This window comes from Symphalangus syndactylus, chromosome 24 (genome assembly GCF_028878055.3).
Source record: "Symphalangus syndactylus isolate Jambi chromosome 24, NHGRI_mSymSyn1-v2.1_pri, whole genome shotgun sequence".
Taxonomy (NCBI): Eukaryota; Metazoa; Chordata; class Mammalia; order Primates; family Hylobatidae; genus Symphalangus; species Symphalangus syndactylus.
In genome coordinates, this window is record NC_072446.2 from 55,878,009 (window position 1) to 55,890,945 (window position 12,937).

Consider the following 12,937-nt stretch of genomic DNA (forward strand, 5'->3'; position numbering starts at 1 on the left):
AGTCAACTGGGGATTTATAGCAGAATTTGGGAATTCTTACCCAAATTATTTGGAACTGCTTCATACACTTTGTTTTAAATGAATATGTGAAATCAACTGGAAGGGCAGACTGAGAAATCTGTTTCCAAGCATGTTTTTAGAGGCTATATATAACAGTGTGGAACATATTCCTAATTTCATACTATTGAGGTAAATGTATAAACATCTAATGAAATACCCAAGGTATTATTTTTATTATGGATGCAAATGGGCTTTCTCTAACCCAGAACATCCAGGCAACTTCATGAATAAAAACAAGAATTTAATATCACATCCTGAAGGTCACAAAACTGGCATTTGGCCAAGTGCAAAGTAAAAGAAAACTGTGCAGGACCAGGATTTTCCAGAACTGTTACCTTCCCATCTCAGTGAGTTCAAAGCTGGGCCATTTCATTGCCATGGTGCTGCATTTTGATAGGAAAAACAACAACAACAACAAAAAAACTAGAGCAGAGTCTACATCTCACTCAAAACCTTTTCTGTTTTTCTTCTTTCTTCCCCATTCCCTCTGGACTTCTCCCAAAGGTTTTTGTTAAATAAAATACACTGGCAAAATTATTGTTATGTGTATGTACTAACACACTTTAGACTGTTAATAAATAGACATATTAATAATAAGGCATTTTAAGATCCTTAGCTCCCTTGTGCCGATGAGACAATGTCAAAGACTCCAGGCAGAACATGGGAAAGTTTGCGTTCATGAGCGGAATCTTACGGGACAACTTCTACCTGTTCTAGTGGTTGAATCCCTTCACCCCCAAGTCTACATCACGCTGAGGACCAATGTTGTCAGTGACTGAGAGAACAATTTGCAGGAAAAAACCCTTGGGAATCTATCTTGAATGGGCCCTTGCCTGTGGAACAACCAGACACCTTATACGAGTGTGTGAGTGTGTGCGTGTGGGGGAGGGGGGTGAGTATATGTGTGAATGCATGAGTGTGTCTGAGAGTGCGGTACATGTGCATGAATGCATGAGAGTGTGTGGGGTGTCTCTGTGTGTGTGTGTGTTTGTGACTCTTCTAGGCAATGGGAATACAGCTTCGAACAAGACAGAAAAAAGCACAGCTGCGTTCATGGTAAAATAGATAACTTCAGTTGGTGGTGAGTGCTATGAGGAACACTAAAGTGGGATGGGAGGTATGCAGGTAAGATGGAGGGCTTGCTATCTGTGCATGCACATACACACCATGTATACACATCAGATTTGTGTCTATTACCACAGTATTACTCCATGCAAGTGTGGCAAGTATTACATGGGGTTACGTCGGCATCAGGTATCTCTGCACTTTCTCTCCATCACCTAGTGGGGGTGTGTATAGTGCTTATTTGGAATGCTGGGATAGCACGCCAGTCTTCTAAAATAGAATTAATTTATTCTATGGATTCATCACTGAAATGTTCTTTGCTTGAAGGAACAGAAAAGGATCATGTTGGCATTGCACTCATGTATCATAAGAAATTATTAGATCTTCATGCTCTTAGAGCATTTTTGCATGGTTTTCAGTCTCTATTTTGTCAATATAGAAAAGCCAACATATTGTACTACCAATTACATTAGTTGTGATTGTGTCAGAAATTCGAAGCCTACAGAATGTCACTGTAGTTTATGAAAAAGGCCAAACTAAATATGGCCATTGGAAATTCAGACTCATGTTATCATCAAAACCCATCATGACAGGAATGAATAAAATGTGGCACACAACACCAACAACACTGTGAAGGTTGACCTGCTGGGAAAGTGAATGGCATCATTCTCTTACCTTGCCTTCTCCGGATTTTGGGTAAACAGGGTAGTAGAGACAGGATTTAAAGCCTAAACGCAGGATCTCCTTCAGAAAGAACTTGGTGTAGTGCCGGAAAATGGGGTTGAGGGCAAAGTGATGCATGTGCCCGTGTTCTTCGCGCTGGTGGTGACTGAAGTAGATGAAATCTTCAATGTTGTAATGGGACCGTATGTACTCAATGTCCTACAGAAGAGATAGAAGGGATGGTTTCTACAAGCATTTTAAACAAATGGCATGCATTTTGTGATAAATATCTTTTAAAAATTACTTTAGGTATGATAGTAAGAAATGTATTTTTCTCTTCCATATTGCCACCTCATCTTCATGGTAAATTCTTTTAATTAGAAATTACGTTTCCTGAGCACTAGTTGTTCTGACGGATTGTCTTTGGCGGATGGCAGCACAGCTTGTAATGTGCTCCTTCCATACCCATGGCTGCTATCAACTCAGAGAGCCCCGAGTCTGTGCCATTGGCCAAGCGGCAGGACGGCAGCTCCGTGACACTGCCAGGTGATGTGAGCACAAGCCAGTCAGCACAAGAGACGGAGCCCGTGGGAAATTCAGGAGTCAGGCAAACAGAGCCACTGGTGTTCTCTGATGCATTACTATTCACCTGTTGGTGTGGAAATGTGTCACCCCCAAGTCACACCCTTTGTTTTGTTTTGTTTCGTTTGAGACAGAGTATCACTCTGTCACCCAGGCTGGAGTGCACTGGCGTGATCTTTGCTCACTGCAACCTTCACCTCCTGGGTTCAAGAGATCCTCCCACCTCAGCCTCCCAAGTAGCTGGGATTTCAGGTGCCCCCCATCACGCCTGGCTACTTTTTTTGTAGGTGTAGTAGAGATAGGGTTTCACCATGTTGGCCAGGCAGGTCTTGAACTCCTGGCCTCAAGTGATCTGCCTGTCTAGGCCTCCCAAAGTGCTGGAATTACAGGTGTGAGCCACCATGCCTGGCCCCAAGTCATACACTTTGATTACATATATGGCTGGCTGGCCTACAATAAAACTGCATAATTGGGCCTTATCCCTGTGCACTTCTAACCTTCTACCCTCTTTGATGTGTAACATTTTTACAGAGGAAGGTAATTTAAAGGACTGATGAGTGTCTTCCCATGTAAAGGAAATATCAGGCACACTGCTCTTGTTTCCACAGGCCCGGTTCTGGTCCACCCTCTGTCCCCACACTGCACTGGGATCCCAAGTCTCCTTCATGCTAACTGTGCCCTGGGCCAGCCTGTCCTGTGTCACCTCCCAGCAGTGCATGCTGTCAGGAGTGTGGCGGGAGGGGAGCACTCCAAGGTGAGTGTGACTCTCTGATGACAGCAGCAGTAAACGCACCCAAAATGCAGGAAAAATCAAACCATATGCAGGTTGCAAAACGCCAACTTATATTTCTCCTTGTTTTCCACAGTAAAATTGTTTTAAAAGCCTACTTTCAAGAACAGAAATTGGAGAATGCAAGGCCCCGATGTGTTCTGTGATCAGCAAGGCTGGCACCAGCAAATCCATGAAAACTGTGGCATCTGTGGCCAAGCTCCTCGAGGTCCCCTGCCTTTCCAGCTTCTGTCACAAAGCACAGAGGAAACAGAGCTCAGGGTAACCGGGCCAGTGGCGGTACCCTAGGGCAGTTCTGGCAACCTTTCAATCTGCATTGACCCTGTAATGGCCTTTATACTATATGACTTTTCTTTAATTACCAAGGAGGCATCTCTCATTATAAAATAAAATGAGTGGTAAGTATAGGGCTGAGAAATCTTTGAAAAACAAAAAGCAAAGAGCCAACAGAGGTTATTAGCTCAAAACAGCAGATGGGCCATGCGCATCTAATTTTCTTCCCATCCCAAATCCCTTAAAATAACAACAACAAAAATTATTTTTGGTGTAATGAGAACATAATGGAGGACAAAAAAAGTAAGGCAGTTTTACGTTGGAAGGAAACTCTACTACAGGTGAAACCTTCTTACCTTGGGTCACCTGGAGTCCCTGCCTGCCGGCTGGTACTCCATTCAAGCACACAAGGGGAAGCCAGATACTGCCATCCCTCCCAATCAAACAGAGGGGCGGTGGCACTACCAGTGAGAAGGGAGATGCCATGGAGAAACATACAAGCACAACTGTCAAGGATACCCATGCCAGCCACCCAAATTGATCATTTAATCTTTCACTCATGACATGGACAGACTTTTGAGGAAAACTGACAAATAAAAAAAGACCAGCATAGAGAAACATACAACTTACTACAGAGAAGACAAATTATTCAGGAAATAGAAGAGAATTTTTAAAAAAAATTATACAGAGTGTACTCAGAGAGATCAAAAAGGTTCTTGCATGTAATAAACAAGCTGATACCAAAAAGGAACAATAAGAGAATAAGAAAGAGACTTGGAAGTTAAATAGGTGAACTCTGAAATAAAGATTCCAATAGAATACTTGGGTAATAGAATAAACACAACTGAAGAATTAGAGATTTGGAAGACAAAATTGAGGAAATCTAAAATGATGAGTAAAATGTAACATATATGTTCAGAGACACTGAAGAATCAATTCAAAAGATCTAATATCCATCTAAAAAAGAATTTAAGAAAAGGAGAATGGAGAAAATGGAGGAGAAGAAATAATTAATGAAATCATAGAAGAAAAATTGCCAAAAGAGCCATGATACTTCTTGGCAAAATTTCAGAATTCCAGAGACAAAAAGAAAATTTAATTCTCAAGAAAGAGAGCAAAGAAACACACATTTATTCATAAAGGATCAAGAATCAGGTTGGTATCAGATACTTTATCAATGACATTGGATACTGGAAGACAACATTCTGATGAGAAATAATTAGAATGAGGCTGGCACAGGTGGCTGATGCCTGTAATCCCAGCACTTGGGGAGGTTGAGGGGGGCAGATCACCTGAGGTCAGGAGTTCAAGACTAGACTGGCCAACATGGTGAAACCCCATCTCTACTAAAAATACAAAAATTAGCCGTGCGTGGTGGTGCACGCCTGTAATTCCAGCTACTCAGGAGGCTGAGGCAGGAGAATCGCTTGAACCCGGGAGGCAGAGGCTGCAGTGAGCCAAGATCATATCACTGAACTCCAGCCTGGGGGATAGAGCAAGACTCCATTTCCAAAATAATAATAATAATTATAATAATAATTTGAATGAGCAAATCAGTATACACAGCCAAATGAGTATACAAGTATGAGGACCAATGAACACTTATCATATTTGTGTGGACTCAGGGACCTTACTACCCAACACCATCTCTAAAAGAATAACTAACTCCAAGAAATATTGGATCAAAAAGAGGAATAAATCTAAGAAAGAGAAAAGTGTGTAATATATTAAAGAAATAAAGCCATGTGAACATCTCGATGTCAAAAACACATTTGATAAAATTCAACACTCATTCATAATAAAAACTTTTAATAAGATAGAAAGAGAAGAAAATTTCCCTTACATGATAAGGGATATCTATCAGAAACCTACAGCCACGATTACGCTAAATGAAGGAAAGTATAAAATCATTCCATTAAAATCAAGAACACCAGAAAGCCAGCTATTATTAACACTACTACTCAATGTTGTTCTATCCATACACTAAAACTGGAAAAAGACTAAAGGTATAAATATTGAAAAGGAAGGTGTAGCAGGTTCTCTTATCCAAAGAATTCTAAGATGACCACCAGGACAGTACCTGTCATCCCACATCCCTCATACTCTTCTGCAAAATGACTCTGCCACACCCCCATCGAGAGAAGTCTGCCTCCACCCCTTGTGTCTGAGCGTGCCCTCTAACTGTTCTGACCAGTAGAATAGGGTGGAGGTGATGCTGCGGCAGAAAAGAGAATCGGTGGAAAAACTCTCCAAGCTCAAAGATATTTCATAAAGGTGATTGAATACAAGATCAAAATACAAACACTAGTAGTTTTTCCATACATAAGACAAACATTTAGAAAATATGAGAAAAAGTGTATACTCAGAATAGCAAGAGAAATCATAAAACACGTAGAAATAAGTGATCAATGTCTAGAACTGTGTCAGGTCAGGGTCTCAGCAGGAAACAGATAGTATGATCAAATTACGATAATTGGAGGGTGGTTTAATAAAGGGAATATTTACAAGGATGGGGCAGGTGTAAGGAGATAAGTAGGGACTGTGCAGCAGCAACTACAAGCTATTCCCACTCTTAAGAGGGTGGCGCGGGAGAAGAGCTGGTTACAGGAATCCAAAAGGAGAGTATCATGAAGAGGCAGCCTTGAAATGTCAGGGAACTCAGTGGAGATCAGCCTGCTGAGGCACCTGACGTCACTGTCCGCTCCTCCTTCTGTCAGGGCTCTCCATCCACCAAACCCAACAGGCAGCCAAAAGGCAAAGGCACCCATAATGCTGTGCCCATCAGTCAGGCTCCCTGAGACAGAACAGGGTGGAGAAAGGTGGAAAGTGGACCCACAGGACAAACAAAAACTCATATGGCACAAAATACTATGCAAAGAAAACCACATGAAAGAAGCCACAAAATGTTTCTGAAGAACCCAAAAAGTTCAACAACAACAACAACAACAACAACAACAACAACAACAACAACATAGAAAGCCATGATCCATGATCCTAATAGGGAAGTCTCTATATTTTAATGTCAATTCTGCCTAAATTGTTCTATAGAATCCACGTAGGTACAACTATATTAATAATAAATATTACAAGGTTTGGGAGAGGAAATAACCAAGAACAAAAAACAAGAAAATTTAGAAGACACCAAACGAGAGAACACTCCCCTATTAGATATAAAAGCACATGATAATGCAATAGGTATCAACAGATAAATCCACAGAACAGAACAGAGTTTAAAAATAGACATAGGCATATATAAATTTAATAAATGTAAAAGCAGCATTTTAAAATCAAAAGAGAAAGAATGGATTATTCAGTAATAAATGCTTTGAAATAGCTGGCTGTGCACTGGGAAAAAATAAAATGGCATTTCCATTTGACACACACACACATGATATATGTAATAAAGTGCAAAGAAGAATGCTGGAAGGGACAAATGCATCACTACAGTAGTAATACTTAGAATATATTAATATATGGAGTATATTAATATATGTATAGGTAGTGGAAAGTTATCTGAGTTTTTAGGGTGAGAATATTTGCATGTAGTCTTTGTAATATACTAAATATTTTGAACTGCAAAAAAATGGAGAATTGCAAGTCCTCCAAGTGGCATAGAGGCAGATGATGATGATATCCATCAGAAAAAGGAGACATTCACATTAAATAAGTAAAAGTACAACTCCAAAAGGGGCACTGTGTGCTAATTCATGATATAGCAAGGCACAATCAAAGAAATTTATATCCACTTCACAATTTACCATTTCATTTCTGATCACTGCAATACCAACTATTTGTTCTGCAACTTCAGCTACAAATGCCTGCAGCGGTGTTCCATCCTGAAAAGATAAGCATATATTTTAAGACCCTTAAAAATATGGCTATGAATGTTTTTGGAAGCAGGCAACAGTGGGTCTTAACCACATTCACATAACAACAACAGAACAAACATCTATCAACACCTACTTTGGGTCAGGTAGTAAGTTAAACGCCCTCCCTATGTCCACTGGATCCTCACACCAACCCTATGAGATATTATTATTATTTGAGATGGAGTTTAGCTCTTGTTGCCCAGGCTGGAGTGCAATGGCATGATCTCAGCTCACTGCAGCCTCCTGGGTTCAAGGAATTCTTGTGCCTCAGCCTCCCATGCAACTGGGACTACAGGCGTGCCCCATCATGCTCAGCTAATTTTTGTATTTTTAGTAGAGATGAGGTTACACCATGTTGCCCAGGGTGGTCTTGAACTCCTGGCCTCAAGGAATCCACCCGCCTTGGGCTCCCAAAGTGCTAGGATTGCACGCGTGAGCCACCACACCTGGCCTCAGGGTTGAGACTTTATAAAGTTAATAATTTTACTGCTTCATCAAGGATATTCCTTAGTGAAACTGGCTTTTCCTTTTCTTTAATTGACATACTTGTAGATTTACATGCAGTGTAAGAAATAAAACAGAAATTTCTTGTGCACTTTGTTCAGTATCCCTTAATAATAACATTTTGCAAAACCATAGTATAATACTACAAGCAGGAAACCAACATTGATACAATTGTGTGTGTGTGTGTGTGTGTGTGTGGTGTATGAAGTTTCACATGATTTCATCACCTCTATAGGTTTATGTATCCACCACTATAGTCAGAATATTGAACAGTTCTAATACCACAAAACCCCTTGAGTTGCCCCCTCTATCCCCACCCTCCCTGCATCCTTAACCTCTGGCATCAGATAACCTGTTCTCCATTTCTAAAATCTTGTCACTTCAAAGTGTCACACAAATGGAACTCTAGAGGATATAACCCGTAGGGGTTGGCTTTTTTCCCCACTCAGTATAATCCTCTGGAGATTCATCCAAGCCGATGCATGTATCAAGAGTTCACTCCTTTCATTGCTGAGTAGTATTCCATGACATGATGTGCCAGAGCGTGTTTAACCATTCATCTGTTGAAGGATATCTTTGCTGACAATAGCTGCTATGAACATTAGTGTAAACTCTTCATTTCTCTGGATCAAATGCCCACAAGTGCAAATGTTAGGCCATAAGATAGTTGCAGTTTTAGTTTTTAAATAAACAGCCAATGCTGGGCACAGTGGCTCACACCTGTAATCCCAGCACTTTGAGAGGCTGAGGCAGGCAGATCACCTGAGGCCAGGAGTTCGAGACCAGCCTGGCCAATGTGGTGAAACCCCATCTCTACTAAAAATCCAAAAATTACAGGCGGGCACGTGTAATCCCAGCTACTCAGGAGGCTGAGGCAGGAGAATCCCTTGAACCAGGGAGGCGGAGGTTGCAGTGAGCCAAAATCGCGCCATTGCACTCCAGCCTGGGCAACAAGAGCGAGACTCTGTCTCAAAATAAACAAATAAATAAATAAAAATAAAAAAATAAACAGCCAAAATATTTTCCAGAGTGGCTGCACCATTCTACACTCCCACAGCAGCACTAGAGATCCACTTTCCCCATGTCCTTGCCAGCATTTAGCGGCTAGTAGTATCGCTATTTTTTGTTTTAGTCATTCTGATAGGTGTGCAGGGATATTCCACTGTGGTTTGCTCTTTCTGCAGTTACTGGGGGAGATGACAGTGAAGAACACCAGGACCACTAGGACGTTTGCCGCCACTTCCGTGACCTACTCTGAGGTGGCACTGGTTTCACCCACCATTGCTTTTGCGCCATAAGTACAGATCTCGACACAGTGGAAAAGGAATAAAATAGTTTTTACCTTGCAGACTCCCAGGAAATTCATGTTTCAGAGACCCCCAAGGTTCCTTAGACCACACTTTGAGAACCAGGACTTGACCTCATACCACTTAGAGGGCCAGGAGGGAAGGTGCAAAAAATGAAGAACCGAAAGAATGCAAGACAAACCAAAGCAAAAACCATGCGCTGAAGAGAAGTTTTATTTCAGTTTACTCTGATGCCTTTATAAATAGTAAACATGTGTGTATATGACATTATGTTTAGGTGTTTGGTGTCTCCCTCCTGTGACTTAAAAATTAACTAAAAGGTTTTTTTCCAAAAGAGCAAATAACTGGAACTCCCCGAATGACCTCAACAGTAGAATGAAGAAATAAATGGTGGTATATTCATGCCATGAAATACTTCATGCTATAATATGGATGACTCTTACAAACATTGCTGAGCAAAAGAAACTTGATATCAGAAAACAAACGGTATGATTCCATTTATGTAGAGTTCAAAAATAGGCATAGCCAATCTCTGATCTTAGAAGCAAGGTGGTATTAATTTAGGGAAAGGCCTGAGTAGAGGCATCAGGGGACTTCCAGCAGGCTGTGGTTAGTCTGTTTCTTAAAACATGTGCTGGTTACATGGTGTATGCAAATTGTGAAATCCATCACACTGTTTATTGGTTATACCTCAATAAATTTTTTTCAAAATAAAATGTATCAAAAAAGTGACTATGCACAATATTCTTTCATCTTTCCATGTGTAGTCAGATTAACTGTCATGGCCCTAAGACAGCAGTATTAATTTACAGACTGCCACAAGCCTGACTTTTGCCATAGCACATGCACGCGTTACTACACTAGAAAGAGAACCCAACATTTATCATGCAGGATCTTTCCCAGCCCATGTAATCCTGGGCAATGCAGCCAGCTCAACAAAAGGGTCTGGTCAGACTCGTCATCTCATAGGCTCAAATAGGGTCCCACTACCCTCAATCTGGTACCCAGTGCTGCTGAGGTGAGCACCAGATACCTATGGATTCCTAACCTACCCTTCCCTGACCATGGTCATACTGTATCTACCTATCCCAAAGACTAGGATCAATCTCATTTTGATATGATTGTTTGGATCAAGTCCAAATTTTCTATCTTCCTGAGAAGGATTTTGGGTGTCTGATCCCTCTGGGGGATCCCCACTGAAAATGGTCTCACTTCCTTAAGCCCCAGTCTCCATGGTTTTCTCTTCTTGCTCCCATCTTCTAACTCTACCTCCACTGCCCCCTGCCATATGATTTTCCAACTCAGATCCAAGGAAGTCTCAGGGCTGAATCTACATGGGTCATCATAATGGTCCCATATCCTGAGGTCTGGTCACATCAGGTACTTACAGGGTCTTTGCGAGCCTTGTTGTAACGGTCTAAGTCCTCCAATATGCTTTTACTCAACATGAGGGTGCTGACAAGATTTTCCACACCAGGAGTATCCAACAGAGTGGCAAATCTTATATTAATGGACCTGGGTAAGGAGAGGAATGTATTTTTAAGTTAAAGTACTAAATATGTATTCCCCCCCCAAATGGAGACAGAATTGTAACATATCACACTTATATAAAATAATATCCAGTAAAGTATGTTTATATAACACTGGGGTTTGAGTAATTATAAAAGTAACTCATTTCATTATAGAAAACCTGAAACACAAAAAAGTGTGAAGAATAAGGTAAATATCACTGATAATACCATTAACCAAAGACAACACAGATACTTTAAATACATTTAATTTAAAATAGCACTATGATTTATTTCATAAACAGAGTCAAAATCCTTCCAATTTTTAAATTATGTTAGGAAGAAGTCACGTTGCACCAGGGCTGGCTTCATGAGTGTGGGACCCAGGGGGCGGCACAGTGCTGTGTGCTTTTTAGAGCCTCACACTCAGAGTTTATTGCTCTGAGGCCACCGTTCAAAAATTCTTAATAATTTTATCTTTGACTTCATGCTTTTAAGTGAAGTTGAGTGACACAATGGAGCATGTCAGGGGCCTTGGAGCCTCTGCTCACGTGTGCTCCCCACGGTCTCTCCATGATGGTTTTCTCCCACCTGTTCCCTGCCCCTGGCACCCTGGGCCCTAGACAGCCTCCCCATTCCTGCCTCATGACAGCTGCCTCCTCCTTCTGCCAGGGGTGACATTGGTTGCTTTGGTTGGGGGAAGCCCGTGTTCAGCCAACACCCAGTGGGGTTCCTGGACAAGGGTATAGAGAGGCTCATGAGTCAGCTACATGACACATGGCGTCTCTGGTCAGACCAAGGGGGTGGCTGTCCCCACCCTGGGCAGGGAGTGCCACGGCGTGTTTGGCTAGCAACTCAGTGTGGACCTCCTACCCATCCCCCACCTAGGTGTTCAGTGCATCCTGGTGCAGAGGTTGCAAGCCCTTAGTTGGATGCCTGTTTGCCATGGGTTGCAGCTCATGGGAAGGAGAGACTGACTGCCCCACACCAGGCCAGAGCCTCACATTTTCATTTTGGAATGGGTCCTGTATATTATGTAGCTAGCCTTGCAGTGAATTCTCTGCAGTTACTAGGGTATTATTACTCAATGGGACAATGCCATTCCTCCTCGTGCTGATACAATAAAATATCCTAATCTATTTAACTTTTAACTGTAGGGAACACCTGTGCTTAAATTTTAATACATGCTTCCATATTATGAACAAAGTATCATATTTGCAAAGAACAATATCTATATCTATTATTAACTAATAAAAAGATTAACAATTAATACCATCTTAATAATGTTTATGAGCAATTTTAAGTGAAAGATAAGAACTTGGTTGTTATACGACCAACTTACACCAAACTCTAGTTCAGTGGATTAAAGATGTAAATGTAACAAACAAGACCACAAAAGCACTAGAAAAATACACAAGCAAATTAAAAACATATATCCACACAAAACCTGTACATGAATGTTCATAGCAGCATTATTCACAATAGCCCAAGAGAAAACAACCCAAATGCCCATCAATTGATGAATGGATAAACAGAGTATGATTTATACATACAACAGAACACTATTCAGCCATAAAAGAAAACAAAGTACTGATGCATACTCCAACATGCATGAACTTTAAAAACATTGTGCGAAGTGAGAGAAACCACATACAAAAGGCCACGTGTTGTGTAATTCCATTTATATGAAATGTCCAGAATAGGCAAATTTACAGTGATAGACAGTGGGTTAGTGATTGTTGGGGGCTGAGGGGAGAAGAGAATGGGAGTGACAGCTTGACAGGTACAGGGTGTCCTTTGGGTGATACAAATGTTTTAGAATCAGATAGACGTGGTAACTGCACAATGCTGTAACTCTACTACAAACCACTGAATTGTACACTTGAAGTGGGCAAACTGTATGGCATGTGAATTACATCTCAATAAAGCTGTTACAAAAATATGTGTAATGCCAAAATAATTGAAAGGAAAAGGGAATGGCAACTAATAGCAAAAAAATAAGTTGGCATAGCTATATAAATATCAGATAAACCAGATCTTAAGGCAAAAATCATGAGGAAAAGGTCTTTATGTGATAATAAAAGTTCACTAGGACGATATAACAATACCATATCTATAGGTGTCTAACAATAAAGCTCCAGGATACTGAAGTAAAAATGGACAGGGTTATGAGAAGAGTTTGAAATTCACCATCATACTGGTAGAGTTTAATACGCCTCTCTCAGAAACTGCTGTCAGACAACACATTTAAGATACTGTGGAAGATCTGGATAAACTTAAGCTAAAGTACACTACATCCCCCAAATGAAAATGACA

The 12,937-nt window shown here is 40.9% G+C and overlaps 1 protein-coding gene across 1 annotated transcript in view; it reads right to left on the minus strand.

Annotated features, from left to right (window-relative positions):
• CFAP61 (cilia and flagella associated protein 61) overlaps positions 1-12,937 on the minus strand; it is a 318,407-nt gene that overhangs the window by 160,599 nt on the left and 144,871 nt on the right. The window contains exons 14-16 of the mRNA XM_063634162.1: positions 10,502-10,628; positions 7,192-7,269; positions 1,801-2,007 (exon numbers count right to left, since the gene is read on the minus strand). Of these exons, the coding sequence (XP_063490232.1) occupies positions 1,801-2,007; positions 7,192-7,269; positions 10,502-10,628 (412 nt within the window). The remainder of the gene's footprint in view (positions 1-1,800; positions 2,008-7,191; positions 7,270-10,501; positions 10,629-12,937) is intronic.